This window comes from Schistocerca nitens, chromosome 5 (genome assembly GCF_023898315.1).
Source record: "Schistocerca nitens isolate TAMUIC-IGC-003100 chromosome 5, iqSchNite1.1, whole genome shotgun sequence".
NCBI lineage: Eukaryota > Metazoa > Arthropoda > Insecta > Orthoptera > Acrididae > Schistocerca > Schistocerca nitens.
The window spans coordinates 849776637-849797426 of NC_064618.1; the positions used below are offsets into that span (position 1 = coordinate 849776637).

At 42.2% G+C, this 20790-nt stretch overlaps 1 protein-coding gene across 29 annotated transcripts in view; it reads right to left on the minus strand.

Moving 5' to 3' along the window:
- The window catches only part of LOC126260919 (uncharacterized), a 239964-nt gene that overhangs the window by 60888 nt on the left and 158286 nt on the right, over positions 1-20790 (minus strand). For 26 of the 29 annotated variants that reach the window (XM_049958396.1, XM_049958400.1, XM_049958399.1 and 23 more), the window contains one exon: positions 1351-1492. The exons of 1 other annotated variant lie outside the window; for it this stretch is intronic. In XM_049958396.1, the coding sequence (XP_049814353.1) occupies positions 1351-1492 (142 nt within the window). Of the gene's footprint in view, positions 1-1350; positions 1493-1598; positions 1854-1936; positions 2170-4599; positions 4742-4847; positions 5103-20790 lie in introns of all 29 variants that reach the window. 2 more of the 29 variants (XM_049958385.1, XM_049958386.1) reach the window with 2 other exon arrangements.

Sequence of the window (20790 nt, forward strand, 5' to 3'; positions counted from 1 at the left end):
TTGTGCTGAATAATTAAGACAATGTCAGAAAGGTAGGAAATTCTAGTGACTGGGGAAAAATATTGCAAATTGAGTCCCAAGGGATTCAGTTTTGGGCCCATTCTTATTCCTTATATCTGTTAATAATCCTTCACTTAACACTCAGCAAGCACATTTGGTACTTTTGGGATGCGATGCTAGTATTATAATAAATCCCATTAGAGAGAGAGAGAGCAGCAGAAGAGTTGGTTAATGATATCTTCCAGTAAATTATTGAGTGGTTCTCTGAGAGTAGATTTTCCTAAATTTTGACTAAAATTCAGTTCTGTACAACAAATAAAGTCATACAAACAACTGATGTAGCCCATGAGCACATGAGTCAGTAAGTAGGGTAGAATGCTCCAGATTTTTGGGTCTACATACTGAAGAAAACATGAACTGGAAGAACCATGTTAGTGAGCTTGTCAAACAATTAAGTGCAGCTAATTCTGATCTTCATACAACTGCTAATTATTGAAACAAACATATCAATCACCTGACATATTTCCACTGAATAATGTCATACAGACTAATTTTCTGGCGTAACTCATCACTTAGGAAGAAATTATTCATTGCTCAAAACCAAGCAATAACAATAATATTTGTGTTCTCCCAAGGACGTCATGTAGGTACCATTTCAAGAAGCTAGTCATTTTAACAGCTCCATCACAGTACATACATTCATGTATGAAGTTCATCATAAATAATCCATCACCATTTGAAAATAGCAGTGATGTACTTACGTACGACACTGGAGGGCAAAAAGACCTTTATAACCTACTGTTAAAGACGTCAGTGGCTCTGGGAGGAGCTCAATATGCAACAACAAAAATTTTTGAGTGTTTGCCCAGTAACATAAAATATCTGACAGGTAGCGAAGCAGCTTTTAATGCTAATTTAAAGTCTTTCTCCTGGACAGCTCCTTTTAGTCCATTGACAAATTTATACTTAAAAGTGTAGTAGCATGAGTAAATGAAAAAAACCATTTGTTGATTAATGTAAACACCAACCGTTTATACATATTCCGTAAACTGGCTCGTTCCACATGATTTGTATAAAATAATCGTTCAAATGATGTTTGGAAAACGTACAGCAAGACTTGATATGAATTTAAATGGCTGTTATAGAGTAATGTACTGTATGTTATTTGTGAATTCCTAATTTTGTGTGGTGTAGGTCAATTCTAAAACTAGGATAGTACCTTAATGTGTAATTGGTAGTGTTGTAGATACTAATATTAGATTTCTGACTAACATTCCCAAAATCTTGCATGATTATAGATCCGTAAAAACAAGCCATTTTAAAGGGTGATTGTCTTAAAATTATTCTTACTAAGCTTCAAGGAGCCGGAATCAGCCCAGCCAAAGATCTTCCTGAAGAAGTCCATGATGGCGTCCACATCGATACCGGCGTCCCTCAGCATCTGGATCAAGTTCTGCACAGCATCCAGCTCCAGAACACGCAGCACCAGTTGCTGGAAACGCCATATTTCTGGTTAGAGGTCAAGTATGGAGGTAACATAAAAGAAAAATGTTGGACACTCGTAGCCATTCAACAGCTATGAAAGGATAACTACTTACGTGGAACTCGTCCGAGCTGAGCCTGTTGATGAGTTCAGCAAAGTCAGGGCTGGTCTGCAGCTTCTCGTTGTAGAGAGCCTTCAGCTCGTCGACTGGGAGGATGGCGAGGATCTCATCGAGCATGGACTTGAGGCTCCTGCTGCTCCTCCTCATTCGGTTGGCGGGCTTTGAGATCGGAGGAATGCCCAGGAAGTCGTGGATGGTGTTGAGGAAGCCATAGGGGTCAAGGCCTGAGGACTCAAGGAAGTTGAGCAGCTGTGGAAAAAAACGGAACAGTGAGAACCTGAGTGATGTAACATCTCATAGGTGTATGAAGTGTCTAATGGAGCGTTGCTTACATCGTACAGCTCAGGCTGCTGGTCGACGTAGACGACGATGCTCTCGAACTCGTCAGACATGAGGTACTGGAGGGCGGCCTGCACCTCAGCGTCGTTGGCGACGTAGTTGAGGACGATGTTGACGATTTCGTCGACGGGGATGAGGGCCAGGAAGTCGTTCAGGTCATCTTGGAGGTTACGGCTGGATTTTTTTGCTGGGAAACGCTGGATCATCTTTGCACCACGGAATGGCTCTGAAAATGGTATTTCGCTTATCAGTCCACCTTCTCTGCACTTTTGGGAAAGTTATGTTAAAAATTGCGTTACAACTGACAAACTGTTGCGGGTAATTCCGTAACTTATCACTATTACTGGGAAATGTCGGACAATAAATCAGTGCTGAGCGAGTAAACGATGTGTCCTTATTTCTTTCCTTGAAGAATGTTACGTAATTTTTATACGTATTAGTTATTTATTAGGAAGACGTAAAATTATTGTTTACGAATTGTAGAGTTCCACTTATATTTATAATTTTCGCGGAAAACTCGCTAATAATGTCCATAATATAAACATTATATTGAGTTGTGTGACTTTTGGGAAATATGGAGTCTGCATTTACCGTTATCTTTCGCATAGTGGCTGAGGTACTGAACTCGCATTAGAGAGAAGAGCTATTGCTTCTCCGACCTAGCCACCTACAGTTAGTTTTTCCGTCAGTTACATAACTTGTTTAATGCGATTCCTTTGCTCATATATTTGAAAACGACGCTGACATCATTGTCCTTGGTGAGATTTCACTGTAAACGTAAGAGTTTTGTCGGTGTTACGTTACACGCTAAATTTGTACCACGTCATCTTCTTATTGATCCTCTTGATGAATGCACTGGGTACACTGTGTATAGAAATGTGATTCACGTCAGTGAGGAAAAGTAAACTCAAGGCTATAACTGTGATTCAGACGTATCTCTTCACAACAGGTTACTGTTTTTTATTTATGTATTTGTGCACCTTTTATATTCCCCACGATGGAAGCTTGCTACTTCGGGACATTCTAACGTTCTTCAAACTTGATTGAAGTAGATTAAATGGCTCTGAGCACTATGGGACTTAACATCTATGGGCATCAGTCCTCTAGAACTTAGAACTACTTAAACCTAACTAACCTAAGGACATCACACAACACCCAGTCATCACGAGGCGAAGTAGATTAAATCATTAGGTTAATTTTTGTTACTGTAGAATAATTGCAATGGGATTAGTGGTGTGATAGTGTGATGTTAGTGCTTTCTGGTCTATGGAGGTGATGGCTGTGGGGAGTTGTGCTTATTACAGTACTTGTGGATAGAGTAAATTCTTAGAACTGGGGGCGGTATTAAAGGAAAAATGTCTGATTTACACATTGGAAAGAAATGATTCGAGTAAATGCGGGTGGATAGCACAGCAGCCAAGCAGAAAGCATAAGGCCCGGAACAGTAGTCGTCGGTGAAAATACTTGGGACCCTTATGGGTTGTACGAAGGCTAGATCGTGTGGGTGATTTCATGCTGGGGGAAGGGTAGACAATTAAGGTTACGCTAGGTAAGGATGTGGAAAGTTTGGTGCGAAGTGTTGATACAGGCACAGCTCAAAGCAAACATTGTCGAGGATGGGGGCTACAGTATGTTGTTGCACTTCCAGTTTATTGGAAATGTAGAAATGGTGATGGTGTTTTGTTTCAGAATGTGTGTAAATCATACTAGCCGGTAAAGCATATGAGAGAGAGAAAGTAGTGATATACATCTAGTTCCATGATTCTGAGTTTTTAGTAAAACGTCGGAAAAGAGGACGTCTATACAAATTGTGCATAGCGAGGACTGTTGGAGGACGCACATTGTGAATGGTTGATGGATTGGTGATGTAACCTCCTAGTCTAACCAGTTAGCAGTTATCTCAGTAGTGCGCTTTCTTTTCTGTGGTTAGCAGCTGGTCGTTATTAGATTTTGGTAATTAAATTCCAGGGTATTTTAGCTTTTAGTTGTTGGAAGAATTGTGAACTGAATAGTACAGGTCTCAAGAACACTATTTCTAGGTGGTTTTCCCTATAACTGCTGAGGGAAAATGTTACCGCTTTCGAGAGTTCATATTGTTATTGCGAGACTCCACGAAGGTTGCCTAGTCACGTGGAACTCGTCTGAACTGAGCCTACATTGCAGAAACGATTCGCCAAAACATGTTACTTCACCTGAACATAGAATCTATTTGGGAACTGGTCTTATGGACACTTACGTCTGCCCAGGGCCCAGCTACCAGACAAAAATGACATTCGTTGGTAGAAAATATTTCCCGCCTTAGCAATCGAGCTTTACCACTTCACATGTAAATCTGAAGACAGAAACGGGCTAACACCGTCATTCTGTGTGGATTATTAGGGAACATATTCTTGCACATAGCTTCCTATGATGATTGGTTCATATTCTCGCAAAGAAATCTTGAATTAGCCAAGCTGAAATTATAAAAAATTTCATTACTCCACATTCCCTCTGTAGGAGTACCAGAAACTTTACGACATGTTTTCTCACAGTTAGAACCGCAAAATTACGCCATGCGATGTGGAGCACAATGGGCAAAAGAATATGTGGCACATGCGAATATAAACTTAAAATAATAAGCCCCATAGAAAGATGATACTAAAGAAAACATTCTTACTCAGTTTCAAGGAGCCGGAATCAGCCCAGCCAAAGAGATTGCGGATGAAGTCCATGATGGCGTCCACATCGATACCGGCGTCCCTCAGCATCTGGATCAAGTTCTGCACAGCATCCAGCTCCAGAACACGCAGCACCAGTTGCTGGAAACGCCATATTTCTGGTTAGAGGTCAAGTATGGAGGTAACATAAAAGAAAAATGTTGGACACTCGTAGCCATTCAACAGCTATGAAAGGATAACTACTTACGTGGAACTCGTCCGAGCTGAGCCTGTTGATGAGTTCAGCAAAGTCAGGGCTGGTCTGCAGCTTCTCGTTGTAGAGAGCCTTCAGCTCGTCGACTGGGAGGATGGCGAGGATCTCATCGAGCATGGACTTGAGGCTCCTGCTGCTCCTCCTCATTCGGCTGGCGGGCTTTGAGATCGGAGGAATGCCCAGGAAGTCGTGGATGGTGTTGAGGAAGCCATAGGGGTCAAGGCCTGAGGACTCAAGGAAGTTGAGCAGCTGTGGAAAAAAACGGAGCAGTGAGAACCTGAGTGATGTAACATCTCATAGGTGTATGAAGTGTCTAATGGAGCGTTGCTTACATCGTACAGCTCAGGCTGCTGGTCGACGTAGACGACGATGCTCTCGAACTCGTCAGACATGAGGTACTGGAGGGCGGCCTGCACCTCAGCGTCGTTGGCGACGTAGTTGAGGACGATGTTGACGATTTCGTCGACGGGGATGAGGGCCAGGAAGTCGTTCAGGTCATCTTGAAGGTTTCGGTTTGATTTCGACGTAGGGAAGCGATGAAATTTTTCAGTTTTTGGGCCTGTAAATTTGAATTTTGGATAATTTAAAGTTTATTTGGGGGTGTGATATCATTCAGGCTGTAGGAAAATATCTTTGCCTTGTTTTAGTATCTTAATATTAATGATTTTCCAAATTGAATGTTTCTGATTCTTCGCCTGAAAACGGCTGTTATGTGACGAATTGATATAGAAATTTTTTGCTGTGTAAATGAAAGTTAATTGCAGAGTGTGACTCAAAGGATTTCTTATGATGTAACTTGGATGCCGAACTTTATTGGTTTAGTTCAGATCATTTCACTTAGGGTCTGTTAGTGATTTGGAGTACTATATTAAATGGTAAATATGAAAGAATTTTATACTGATTGAAACGTCTTGCAGGTAGGGCAGCTGTGCACATACAAAGTTACTACATGACGGAGAATGTAGCGTGTGGCATGAACAGTTGTCCCCTTCAAATAAAGCTAATGTTCATTTCAAGGAAAACATTTTATTGTCAACACATTAAGTGTTCTTCCATCAAAATTCACTAATGGAGCGATGGATGAATGTCTTCTTACATATCTCTATTTGGACTGATATGTATCTAAAATACATTCAACGTCTTACCACACCATATAGTCTACAGATGAAGTATACTGATATGTGTCCTAGGTAAGATTTGGTGTAAGGACATGTCTTTCTATCTACATCTATATCTGCTCTTTGGCAAGCACTGGTAAGAGCGTAGGGAAGGGGACTTTCAAATGCACCACATACTGTATTACAGTTCCTTCTTCGTTCCATTCCATGATACAGGCATCCTCTGACTTTTCAAACATTATATGGAGTTCTTCGGGGGATGTTTGATGTCTGTCAGTTAATGTTTTTCAACATCTCTTTGAGGCTCTCCAGCGAGTGAAAGAGGCCTCTAACCATTGTGGTCATTTTTCGTTATGTAGCGCTCTTGACTCTGATGACTGGATTGATGCAGCTCTTCATGCTACTATACCCTGTGCAAGCTTCATCATCTCCTAATGAATACTGCAACATATATCCTTCTGAATCTTTTTGCTGTTTTCATCTCTTGCTGTCCATCTGCCAATTTTACCCCTAGCACTTGCCTCCAACTCTAAATTGGGGATCCCTTATTGTCTCTCAAAGTGTCCTATCAACCGATTCCCCGTCCTAGTCAGGTTGTGCCACAAATGTCTTTTCTCTCCAATTCCATTCATTAGCTCCTCATTGCTTAAATTGTCTACCTATCCAATTTTCAGCATTCTTCTGTGGCATTGCATTTAGGAATTTTCTCTTATTTTCATGACTGAACTATTAACCGTCTATTTATGTCTCCACTCGATACCAATACTTCTAGAGTGTACCAATAAATGGGTCTGAGCACTATGGGACTTAACTTGTGAGGTGATCAGTCCCCTAGAACTTAGAAGTACTTAAACCTAACTAACCTAAGGACATCACACACATCCATACCCGAGGCAGGATTCGAACCTGTGAACGTAGCGGTCTCGCGGTTCCAGACTGTAGCGCCTAGAACCGCTCTGCCACCCCGGCCGGCAGTATACCAATACTTGAGCTCAGAACATGGTCTGAAATTCTGCAACAGACGAATGCAGAAGCTGCTGGAGGATAGTTTCGTTAATCTCTTTGACCAGCCTTCTTCTAGACAGGTGTGATCTGTGCTTTCTTCGAAATACTGGGAACAGGTTTCTTTTTTTGTTCGAGGAATCTTTTGTATATTATAATTAAAATTCGGTGTATAAACTGATAGCATTCGATATGGCACTAGAACTTTGTTCAACTTCGCTCGGAGATTAATTGTGGTGCATTGACAGCCGTTACTTCAGAATTTCTTTGTGTTTTGTGAGAAGTGTTTCGAGAAGAATCTGCCATGGTAGTCGTTAAATGTTTCACACTTTTCTGTTTTTAAGCCAAACGCGTTTCACTTGGCGTCTCTCTATTTCATTTAGCATCTGTCTGTCTACATTGCTGTGCTGTGCTTTACATCTATGACAAGATTTCCCCTGTTTAGTTAGAATTTTCTTTATAGAGACTGTATATCATGGTGAGTTCCGTCAGGCTGTGTCAAATCTGTTTGTTGCAACCCGAACTAATATAATGTCGACAATAATGGGCTTTCAATCTGCTCGTTTTGTATAGCTTTCAGAGCATACATTAGCATTATTTTGCAGGATGACTAAAAATTTTCGAGCGTATCTGCAACTGCAGATTTTGCAACATTTCGGGCGATATCAGTCGTGAACAAGCAAACCTCTGACCATTCATCTTGTCTCAACAAGTTCTTTACGTTTGGAAAAAGTGAATGAGCGATATCCATGTTGTACAGTGTGGGTGAACGGGTACTTTACTACCACTTTTTATAAGCATTCTTCTTGAGTCTGGGGAAATTTTTGTGTTCTAATACTCCTAACAACTATTTCAGAATGCTCTTCTCGCGAGTTGATTGTATGATAAACTTCTCAAATTTCTCCCTCTATTTTACGGATTCAGTGATCGCTAATAGCCTGAACTCGAGTGCTGTGTACGACAAGCAGACGCTGTATTTACGATGAGAGCTATGTCCGATGATCGTGCACTGCTCCCTCTTATATTATAAGGCTACTGACACTGCCTACGCGGTCAGCAAGTCATGCAGAGTTGTCACTGTACATACCCCTGTGGACCGCAGCGCCGCAGGCGAGGCCGACGACAGCAGCGAACAGCAGGAAGAAGCGCATCTGCACAGTCAAGTGGCGCGTCAGCAGGGGCAAGAGACGTCAGCAAGTCTAGTCTAGTCTAGTCTACTGCAGAGCGGCGAGCGGCTTACCTTTCCAACTGTAGACCGCACTGCGATGCCGCTGCTTCTAGGGTGGCAGCTTTTATACGATTTTTTATCAGTTAATCGCAACGACCTTCGACTTTCGGAGATGGTACTCCCACATCGGCGACGCCTTGACTGAAAGCTGATTGGTGTTGACACAGAGATAGCACTATCGCGACGAAGTAACGGAGCAGAGCAGTGTGTCCACTTAATAGTCAGTAGACACCAGGGGCTGCAGTCGGCGACTTCTCCCAGGTCACTTGTCTGCGAAATGTCGTGCAGATGCTGAAGATGAGACGCCTGTTACGTGTCAAGGATTTATAAAGTTTCTTATTGTAACGGAGATAGCAAGTAAAAGACGTACTCAGGTTATGGCGACTGTCATTTTCCGCACTGCTAGCTACTAGGCTCATTACGATTCGCAACTTTGCCTGTGTCTAGTCGAGGAGCGCCTCGCTACATCTGTGTCAGGTGTAGAGGAACTACAGCATGAGACGAGTCGTACGTACCACGACGGAACCGCTTTCACCGTCACACTTCCAACGTCCCACGTTTTATTCAAATACGTTTGATACTTGCCAGATTTCCAATGTTCTCCTTTTTTGCCTTATATGGGAGTGAGTCGAAATGGTAGAGCTGATACATACTCTCGTTTAATTTGGGGATATATATGAAGTGGGTAATCTTTCCATCTTTCTTGCATTATCATACGTGACACTCTTGTTAGGGGTTTCCTTATTTTATAACTTTTTTAATAAATGTATGTATACTCCTTTTATTCGGTGTATTAGTGAATTAATTACAGATTCTCCAGTAATTTCTTCTTATTCTGACTTACTCCTTTATCCTTTGAATACAACTCTTTTTCTGCACCGTGATGGATGCAGATTGGTTTTATTATAGTCGCTTCTAGAAAATATTGTTGTTATCACGGCTCAATAACGATCACAATTAGTATATGTGAATCACAGTTCGAGTCTGTACCATAATATAATGGTTGCGTCATTTGGGTAATGTCCCTTTACAATTACTTCATACGATCGAGGGCACTAAATGTGCTACTACCTAATTCATGGCACTATTAGCACGCAGCATTTACCTGAAGTTTCTTTCATTTGCTTCTCGATTGGCTGGATGAATTTTAGAAGGAACATTTTCTGAAATGTCAGAAGAAATATTCTTAACACGAGATTTCGGTAGACTGAATGTATGGTCCTTCCAGTTGCCAGCTCCATTCTTGTAGTTGCATTTCTCTTTACATGGGCGTGTTATTTCTGTAGTACAACTTGGCTTGATTGCTGCAGTTAATAGAATGAACAGCTTGCGTATTTGACAGTTGTTGGCATTTCTTGTTAGTTGTTTCAGTACTTGAATTATTATGTCGCTACTAGTAGTTAAGTAACCGGCGGTTCTCACAGGTAGTGCAGGCTGTTACGTGTGCTGTTGCAGAGTAAGCTTCCACTATTCACTCGTACTACTTTACTTCAGTTAAGAATGTATACGCATGTAATGTATTCTTGTTATCAAATTCTGTTTAGGAAAGTACATGTATAGAATGTGCTACGCCTCAAAACGAGTGATTACTTCCATTTAAAATTTGTATGGATTTGGAATGAACAGCAAAAGCTCTTATAATAAACCCGTAAGACATTATAACCACAAAGAAGTATAGCCAGTTATAGATTCTAGCGATCATCGAGTGGCTTCATACAACCTGAGACTTTTGAAGTTTCCAAATATCTCGTACAATTGAAAGAAAAATATAAATACAAAATGAACCGCTTCACAACTTGATTGTCAGTGCCACTTTATTAAAGCATGAGCTGATGCCTGAAATCTTTAAAGCAATACAATAACTCTTCGTGATCGTCGAATTATAAGAGAAGAGTCTGCGGCAGTTTCTTGTATAATGCTCTTGAAGATGAGAAGAAGAGACAGGTAATGTTTTAATCTTGTCTGTTCCATTGTTTCCTCTGTTGCTCTTTTTCTATAAAAATATTTGTCTAGTGGACGGATTCAGATACATCATTGAACGGATACTGCAGAGTTGCCCCCGGAAAACAGTTAATTTCAGGGTTATACATTCATGGAGCATCCAAGTTATTAAAGTTTCAGGGACTTCTTTGGTATTTTCATAAATTAGACATGACTTATGCTCTAAGACATTCCAGATTTAAAATAAGTGCTCTTCCGCAAAATTACTTCAACACCTTTTGGAAGCAAAAACTTTCTCGAGCGTTAAGCCCACCACAATTCGCTGGTGCAAGGTGCGCTGTGCAATCGTTAGTTGACACTCCCTATTTTTAATGCCACCGGCTAAGGTACTTGGCATTTTAGGCCAACCGCTAGGATTCGGCAGTAAAAAATCATTGCGGGTTGCTACGAGCGGGAGAGATCCGCTCAATATATAATTTGCAGCCTACAGCGAAGATGCATTGTGGTTTCACCAGAGATTATCACTGATGGCAAGAAAAAACAGCTAGAATGATATGTGGTTAAATAGTCATAGCGCTTTACCATACATAAAGACACAGAATAAAATTCACGGTCGACGTTGCTTCGACCACTCTTCTTCAGAATCAGTCCTCAGTAGTCACCGCAACGCTGTACGCTTATTTTCGGACTTAACTTAAATTCCGGGTCATGGTTTGGTAGCTAACGTTGTAACACCGAGACATTGTGTTTCGTGGTGGAATTGATCAAATTTTTGTTACTGGAGAACGTTTTTTTCTGAACAATGAGCTAAATTCTTCTTATATACAAAATTGATGTAGCAGAAGAGGATAAACACGGAACCAGCAACTGAATGCGTGTTTGCCCCTCATTGTATGGAATGTTACATTGGTGTTGTCATGATGTGGTTAACTGTAACAGAGATAAATGGTACTTTCCTTCAATCACTATTGTGCAGCTGGTATAAAAATGCTGGCTATTTGTAATTAACAATCACAGACTAAAGTCTAGGTTACTTAACCCTGATTTCCACAATTGTCTGCTTAGTTTTGAAAGCAGTAACACATCGTAAACATATAATGACATTTCTTCCTTAAAGATGGCAATAATTTTTAATAAACAGTTCGCAGATGAAATCTTTTCACAGTGATTTGGCGTTAACTTCATACCTGCTGCTGATGTATTATTTTCAACGAAATGTACTGACGATTTGTCACAAATACTGGACACTGTTATGCGAAGGAAAGCTCCAAAACTATTATCTGCAAGCAAAATTTGTAAATTAGTAATCTTCAGTTTAAGATAAGCTGCATCATGGCGTCATTATATTAAATGTAATGAAAAATTAAGTACTAATTTGACCTCTTATATGTTACGCATATTTCTATAATCTGGTGTTTCGTCTTTCACTGTTTGAGCTAAATAACATCGATCAAGTCACGAACGAGACCTTCTGGGTAGTTCCATGGTTTTCTTGGTGATTGAGGACTTACTACAGGAAATTCAGATTACAGGTCATAAGACGAGGGCAGCTCTTATAGATTTGTGATTAGAGTTTCAAGTACCATGACGTGCCGAGGACGTATATTGCTGGAATAGAAAAGTGTAACGTAAATGGTAAACAACATACTTCGTGCTCGCTCTTCTTCTAATATTTCACTATCAGTGGAATTATCTCCACAAGAGGTGCGGAATTGATCATCGAAGTTTTATTTGTAATTGCAGCAACAGCAACTGTGAAGTCTGCTTTAACCGGTGCCATGTTATTGCCCTTATTAGGTATTATTAGGAATACTATGGTTTGCCGGCTGTCGTAGGATACGATGAGCCATCATCGTAAAGATTTCAGATGTTGTTTTCAGATAAAGCGGTGAAACTGTCGCCACTACACACCGTACGTAAAAGCGAACTGTTTTCATGGTTTTCTAAGATACGCGATGAGTTTGCGATACCCGACCCCATTATGACTGCAGGTCAAACCACAGCGCGGCGCCCACCCGTTGCAGAAAATGCATGGCACATCGTTTTGCTGCTGACACTATAGTGCAGGTAAATGTTAGAAACAACTTTAGCACAACTTTCAGTGTTTTGGTACGTCTTATACTCTGACTGCAGAACATTTGCGGGTACTTCACACGTTGAACCACCGACGTCGATCACTGTTTTCCTGTAGCAGTGAATTAATATTCGGTAGTGACAGATAGTGACTTTCGCCGGCCGCGGTGGTCTAGCGGTTCAGGCGCTCAGTCCGGAACCGCGCGACTGCTACGGTCGCAGGTTCGAATCCTGCCTCGGGCATGGATGTGTGTGATGTCGTTAGGTTAGTTAGGTTTAAGTAGTTCTAACTTCTAGGGGACTGATGACCACCATTTGGCTCTGAGCACTATAGGACTCAACTGCTGTGGTCATAAGTCGCCTAGAACTCAGAACTACTTAAACCTAACTAACCTAAGGACAGCACACAACACCCAGCCATCACGAGGCAGAGAAAATCCCTGACCCCGCCGGGAATCGAACCCGGGAACCCGGGCGTGGGAAGCGAGAACGCTACCGCACGACCACGAGATGCGGGCTCAGAGCCATTTGAACCATTTGATAGTGACTTTCGGTTTCCACAGTAGGTAACAAATGTTTAGCTGCAAGTACATGCACGACGTCTGTCCATTGTATTGTTGAGAGAGTTTGTTGTGAGGAGCACGTGTAGGTTGCGTGTGAGATGGAATTCATCTTTTTATTCTGAGGGGCGTTAGTATAGCAGTCAAATTAGCAGCATTGGATTGATATTAAACATTGATTTTATTTGCTGTTTATGAAGATTACTTTACATTTTTCAGATTGGAAAACGCAAGGTTCAAATGGTTCAAATGGCTCTGAGCACTATGGGACTTAACATCTGAATTCATGAGTCCCCTAGAACTTAGAACTATTTAAACCTAACTAACCTAAGGACATCACACACATCCATGCCCGAGGCAGGATTCGAAGCTGCGACCGTAGCGGTCGCGCGGTTCCATATTGACGCGCCTAGAACCGCTCAGACACACCGGCCGGCAAAACGCAAGGGGGGGGGGGGGGGGGGAATGTATTCGTTACACGAAATGCTTAGTTTGTTATCACGAAACGTGCTTTTTATCTGCACAGACACTCAAATTCTTTGGTACTCATCTTTGGAAAGCTGAAAAAGCTTGAAAAGATTGTTTATTCACCACTTTCTAGTGATTCATAATAATGAAACTGCCTGGCAGTGATAGAAAGAAAAAATACATTTAAATTAATTGTACTTTACAGAATTTTTGTGAGGGAGGAAATTACCGAACACTTTTTTTGTATTTCTGAAGTGTTAAAATTTATGTGAAATATTGGTTTCAGTATTTTTCAAGAATTTAATTGTAACTTACCTTGGAAGAGGAGCTTGAATTCAGGAATATAATTAACAATTTGTAGCCTTTTCCGCAACCTTTCAGTACTTATGCAAGTCCTAACGTACTAAGCTGATGAAATATGGACTTGCTACATATTTATTTTGTCATATATAGAGGAAATGTTACATAATGAATGTCTATCAGTTGAGAGGTAGTAAAAGATCTGTTTACAATTCTCTGATGTGGTCTCAAAGTGGGTGAACTGGAGTGGACGATAACAGAAGCAAAAACGTTCCAGTGCACATGGGTGCACAAAATGAGCCGTTTGCGAGATGGTTGCGAATGTGCGAGGTGACATAGACTTCAGTATGCATTATTGTGCTACCTAAATAAATAAACAAATAAAAAATAAATCACAGAAATAAAAAATAAATATTGTTCTAGAGAACGGATTTGAAATGCATAATTTTAGGTGAAGTTCTCATCTAATTAGGCTTAAATTTGGCATAAAGCCAGATGCTGTATACGAATCTCGAAATCAGCACCGTGTCTGTTGGAATGAGTAGTTAGCGGTATTAAGAGGTACTGTCACTGGGCCACACGTTCCTCTAAGAGAACTTGATGGACGAGGGCACCCCTTCGTTTCCCACTGTGGAATGTTCCGGCATTTCCCCTCGAACAACATTGGGGACTGTGGTCTGTGCACGTTGGATCACCTGCCCATTGTGCTGCTCATGTGAGACGGCGTCTGACACGAGGGTGCGGTACAGGATGAACAGCCCGAGCAGGGCCTCTACCTCTCCGTCCAGCAACACCTGACCTCGACCCTCTGGATTTTTCTCTCTATATTCATCTAAAAAATGAAGTGTTCCTCACTCCTGTTGATATGGTTGAATAACTAGAGCAGGAAATGTAGAGTTTGTCAAACTTTACGTCATGATCCATTGGTGCTTGAAAGATTTCGAAATTCATTACAGTCGCATACAGAGTACTGCATCCAAATGTGAGCATGCCAAGTGGATCAACCCTTGTAACAGGCGCGAGTGAACAGTAAATTGTAACATACGCCGTTCGGTGTTGTATTTCTTACTGAGATAGGCCTCGATTAGAGCCAATGGTCTTGCCGCAATGGTAACACCGATTCCCGTCATATCACCGAAGTTAAGCCTTGTCGGGCTTGGCAGACACCTCGATGGGTGACGGTTCAGGCAAGCGGATGAAAAAACTCCTTGCGAGGCCAACTGAGGATCTACACGATTGAGAAGAAGCGGTTCCGGTCACGAAAACAACGGCCGGTAGAGTGGTGCGCTGACGACATGTCCCTCCATAGCTGCATCCAGTGACGCCTATCGGCTGAGGATGACACGACGGTCGGTCGGAACGGTTGCCCCTTCCCAAGTCTATTCCAACGGAGTATAGTTTTAATGTAGGCCCCAGTTAGATGGAAACAATATAAAATTTACATTTCAAATACAGTACCCGTAAGTACGACAGTGTTTCATTCTTGTACCAAAGAAAGCAGGTGTTGACAGATGTGGAAATTACCGAACTATCAGTTTAATAAGTCACTGCTGCAAAATACTAACACGAATTCTTTACAGACGAATGGAAAAACTGGTAGAAGCCGACCTCGGGGAAGATCAGTTTGGATTTCGTAGAAATGTTGGAACACGTGAGGCACTACTGACCTTACGACTTATCTTAGAAGAAACATTAAGCAAAGGCAAACCTACGTTTCTAGCATTTGTAGACTTAGAGAAAGCTTTTGACAATGTTGATTGGAATACTCTCTTTCAATTTCTGAAGGTAGCAGGGCTAAAATACAGGGAGCGAAAGGCTATTTACAATTTGTACAGAAACCAGGTGGCAGTTATAAGAGTCGAGGCGCATGAAAGGGAAGCAGTGGTTGGGAAGGGAGTGAGACAGGGTTGTAGCCTCTCCCCGATGTTATTCAATCTGTATACTGAGCAAGCAATAAAGGAAAGAAAAGAAAAGTTCGGAGTAGGTATTAAAATCCATGGACAAGAAATAAAAACTTTGAGGTTCGCTGATGACATTGTAATTCTGTCAGAGACAGCAAGGGACTTGGAAGAGCAGTTGAACGGAATGGACAGTGTCTTGAAAGGAGCGTATAAGATGAACATCAACAAAAGCAAAACGATGATAATGGAATGTAGTCGAATTAAGTCGAGTGATGCTGGGGGAATTAGAATAGGAAATGAGTCACTTAAAGTAGTAAAGGAGTTTTGCTATTTGGGGAGCAAAATAACTGATGATGGTCGAAGTAAAGAGGATATAAAATGTAGACTGGCAATGGCAAGGAAAGCGTTTCTGAAGAAGAAAAATTTGTTAACGTCGAGTATAGATTTAAATGTCAGGAAGTCGTTTCTTAAAGTATTTGTATGGAGTGTATCCATGTATGGAAGTGAAACGTGGACGATAAATACACTCCTGGAAATGGAAAAAAGAACACATTGACACCGGTGTGTCAGACCCACCATACTTGCTCCGGACACTGCGAGAGGGCTGTACAAGCAATGATCACACGCACGGCACAGCGGACACACCAGGAACCGCGATGTTGGCCGTCGAATGGCGCTAGCTGCGCGGCATTTGTGCACCGCCGCCATCAGTGTCAGCCAGTTTGCAGTGGCATACGGAGCTCCATCGCAGTCTTTAACACTGGTAGCATGCCGCGACAGCGTGGACGTGAACCGTATGTGCAGTTGACGGACTTTGAGCGAGGGCGTATAGTGGGCATGCGGGAGGCCGGGTGGACGTACCGCCGAATTGCTCAACACGTGGGGCGTGAGGTCTCCACAATACATCGATGTTGTCGCCAGTGGTCGGCGGAAGGTGCACGTGCCCGTCGACCTGGGACCGGACCGCAGCGACGCACGGATGCACGCCAAGACCGTAGGATCCTACGCAGTGCCGTAGGGGACCGCACCGCCACTTTCCAGCAAATTAGGGACACTGTTGCTCCTGGGGTATCGGCGAGGACCATTCACAACCGTCTCCATGAAGCTGGGCTACGGTCCCGCACACCGTTAGGCCGTCTTCCGCTCACGCCCCAACATCGTGCAGCCCGCCTCCAGTGGTGTCGCGACAGGCGTGAATGGAGGGACGAATGGAGACGTGTCGTCTTCAGCGATGAGAGTCGCTTCTGCCTTGGTGCCAATGATGGTCGTATGCGTGTTTGGCGCCGTGCAGGTGAGCGCTACAATCAGGACTGCATACGACCGAGGCACACAGGGCCAACACCCGGCATCATGGTGTGGGGAGCGATCTCCTACACTGGCCGTACACCACTGGTGATCGTCGAGGGGACACTGAATAGTGCACGGTACATCCAAACCGTCATCGAACCCATCGTTCTACCATTCCTAGACAGGCAAGGGAACTTGCTGTTCCAACAGGACAATGCACGTCCGCATGTATCCCGTGCCACCCAACGTGCTCTAGAAGGTGTAAGTCAACTACCCTGGCCAGCAAGATCTCCGGATCTGTCCCCCATTGAGCATGTTTGGGACTGGATGAAGCGTCGTCTCACGCGGTCTGCACGTCCAGCACGAACGCTGGTCCAACTGAGGCGCCAGGTGGAAATGGCATGGCAAGCCGTTCCACAGGACTACATCCAGCATCTCTACGATCGTCTCCATGGGAGAATAGCAGCCTGCATTGCTGCGAAAGGTGGATATACACTGTACTAGTGCCGACATTGTGCATGCTCTGTTGCCTGTGTCTATGTGCCTGTGGTTCTGTCAGTGTGATCATGTGATGTATCTGACCCCAGGAATGTGTCAATAAAGTTTCCCCTTCCTGGGACAATGAATTCACGGTGTTCTTATTTCAATTTCCAGGAGTGTAGTTTAGACAAGAAGAGAATAGAAGCTTTCGAAATGTGGTACTACATAAGAATGCTGAAGATTAGATGGGTAGATCACATAACTAATGAGGAGGTATTGAATAGAATTGGGGAGAAGAGGAGCTTATGGCACAACTTGACTAGAAGACATGTTCTGAGACATGTTCTGAGACATCGAGGGATCACCAATTTAGTACTGGAGGGCACTGCGGAGGGTAAAAATCGCAGAGGGCGACCAAGAGATGAATACACTAAGCAGATTCAGAAGGATGTAGGTTGCAGTAGGTACTGGGAGATGAAGAAGCTTGCACAGGATAGAGTATCATGGAGAGCTGCATCAAACCAGTCTCATGACTGAAGACAACAACAACAACCATTGGCAAATGGCAACCATCATTCTCAAGGGCCCTTTCGCAGACCCATGTTTACGGGAACGTTTTAGTTCTACTATCGTGTAATTCACGCTTGGCGCTTCGTTTTCGCTGTTAATTATGATGAGCCAACGATAGCGTTAGTTCTTGATATTAGTGTGATTGTAACAGTGATGAGAACAAAAATATATCTGATGGTCTCATCAGCAGTGTATCAAATCTCATCACTAAATGAGCCAACTCATAACTGCTAGAAAATTAATTCGAGGTACTTACACAGAGCCTAGTGACGAGAAATTGCGCTCGCTACCGTATCTCCTCATCTTGCCAATGAAATACTACCGACGAGAACTGTTACTAGCACCACCTATCTACGGGTTCGGGGGTCACCAAATAAGGGTGCTTTACCGATCTTGGCTACGATGGCAGCTTCGCTCAAGAAGGTAAGACTGTCTTATCTGACCCAATTTCCTGCAGTCATAGTTCATGTTGCATGACGCCGGCACTATTTACAGTTGAACGAGGCAGCGCGTTGGTTGACACTCTACTCGTATTGGTTTGTGAACGGTGTTCAAGCACCGCTCCGACGATCTTTATGTAAGTTTCCGGTAGTTCCCTGTAAACTCTATGGTGAATTACAGACTGATTCCTTAGAGGCAAAATTGAAATTTCTGTTCCTTCCAACTAGATTCTAAGTTTGTGCAACGACTGTAATGAACTCTAAACTTTAACCTTCTTTCGGCATTACCTGAGACGTATTATCAAATTTTTTTTGTTGACGTCAAGATGATCAGATAGTTATTTGTCGTCGTTCGGTGATTGCAGGTAACCTCAGTTAGTGCTTACAGAAACCACATTAGTAATGATTTAATTCTTAGGAAATTATTATGCAGTTAAGTACATTATTGGTTGTGTCGATTCTTTTCAATATTCAATTGTTCTGATCATTGAGTGCTGGCGACCACTCCGCGTTGATGTCTTCCACGCGTCTTGTACGTCACAACGACGAAATTATTTTTAATTTTTTATTTATTAATTTGTATATCCTGGCAGGATCAGGCCAATCAGTTCTGTTCTGAAACTGGCCGGGAATCCTACATGTTTTACATCAGGTTCAGATGACCACACATATCTTACATTAAATATGAGATACAATACTTAGAAGAAGCTAATAGAGCATAGGAAAGCAGTAGCCTGTGCAGTAGTAAACGCCGAGTGTACATAACTTCATGAAAATTATATCGACAAAGGCAGATTGCAATCATGTGGATTTAAACTCAGGACACTAGTCACAGTGAACATGCGAGAAGGGGAAGCAGGCGGAGAGCAACAAAAACATGATAAAACACAAGCAACAAATGTAGGGAGACAGAGTAACGAAAAGCGAAAGAAGCAGATCTCGGAAAATATGAATGCATATGCTATACTATTTGACAGAGTGGAAACTATTCATATGTTCACTTGGAAGGAACAGTTGAGACGTTGGCAAAAGGAAGTGATTCGGCTTGTTCTTGAACGCAACGGAACTTTGATCTGTACGGTGAGTGCAAGATAGTTGTTCTCGTAAGCGGACAGCAGCAAGGGACGAGTTTGCGAAGGTGTTCCTTTCGCGATTGGGCACATCTACGTTATTAGATAAGTGAAATCTTTATGATGAGAGAACAGGAGGTGCTTAATCTCAGAAGTGAAGTACTGGGGTGATGTACACTAAGAAGGAACATAGCTTACTGGCAGTTACGTAACGTATCTGGTTGCGACCATCCTAACTGTAGGTATGTGGAACTACCGCCAGCAAACACATGATGTACCGACATGAGAATTCATATATAGTGTATTATTGCCTAATTCAAATCTCGATAAACCGAATTTGTTGATAAATGAAAATCGTTGCCAAATGCCTTGAAAAAATCTCGATAAGGAGAATATCCTATGTGTTTTGACAAACTCGATATATCGAATGGATACTCATGACAGACTGCCCTCGAAACTTCCTATAATTCAAAGTAAACTTGGTAATTCGAGTTGGGTAGTCAGTTGCTAAGATAATTTTTCGTTACTCTTCACGTTTGTATTATTTCAAGGATGCGTAAATTACTGCAATATATAAATCAGTCGTAAAATAGCTTCAGAGAAGTACAAGTGTTTGACTTTCGTAGGTACGTAGCGTGTTATTCAGGCCGTGCAATGTTGTTATTGTTGTTGTGGTCTTCAGTCCTGAGACTGGTTTGATGCAGCTCTCCATGCTACACTATCCTGCGCAAGCTTTTTCATCTCCCAGTACCTACTGCAACCTACATCCTTCTGAATCTGCTTAGCGTATTCATCTCTTGGTCGCCCTCTGCGATTTTTACCCTCCACACTGCCCTCCAGTACTAAATTGGTGATCCCTCGATGTATCAGAACATGTCTCAGAACATGTCTTCTAGTCAAGTTGTGCCATAAGCTCCTCTTCTCCCCAATTCTATTCAATACCTCCTCATTAGTTATGTGATCTACCCATCTAATCTTCAGCATTCTTCTGTAGCACCACATTTCGAAAGCTTCTATTCTCTTCTTGTCTAAACTATTTATCGTCCACGTTTCACTTCCATACATGGCTACACTCCCTACAAATACTTTCAGAAACGACTTCCTGACACTTAAATCTATACTCGATGTTAACAAATTTCTCTTCTTAAGAAACGCTTTCCTTGCCATTGCCAGTCTACATTTTACATCCTCTCTACTTCGACCATCATCAGTTATTTTGCTCCCCAAATAGCAAAACTCCTTTACTACTTTAAGTGTCGCATTTCGTAATCTAATTCCCTCATCATCACCCGACTTAATTCGACTACATTCCATTATCCTCGATTTGCTTTTGTTGATGTTCATCTTATATCCTCCCTTCAAGACACTATCCATTCCATTCAACTGCTCTTCCAAGTCCTTTGCTGTCTCTGACAGATTTACAATGTCATCGGCGAACCTCAGAGTTTTTATTTCTTCTCCATGGATTTTAATACCTACTCCGAATTTTCCTTTTGTTT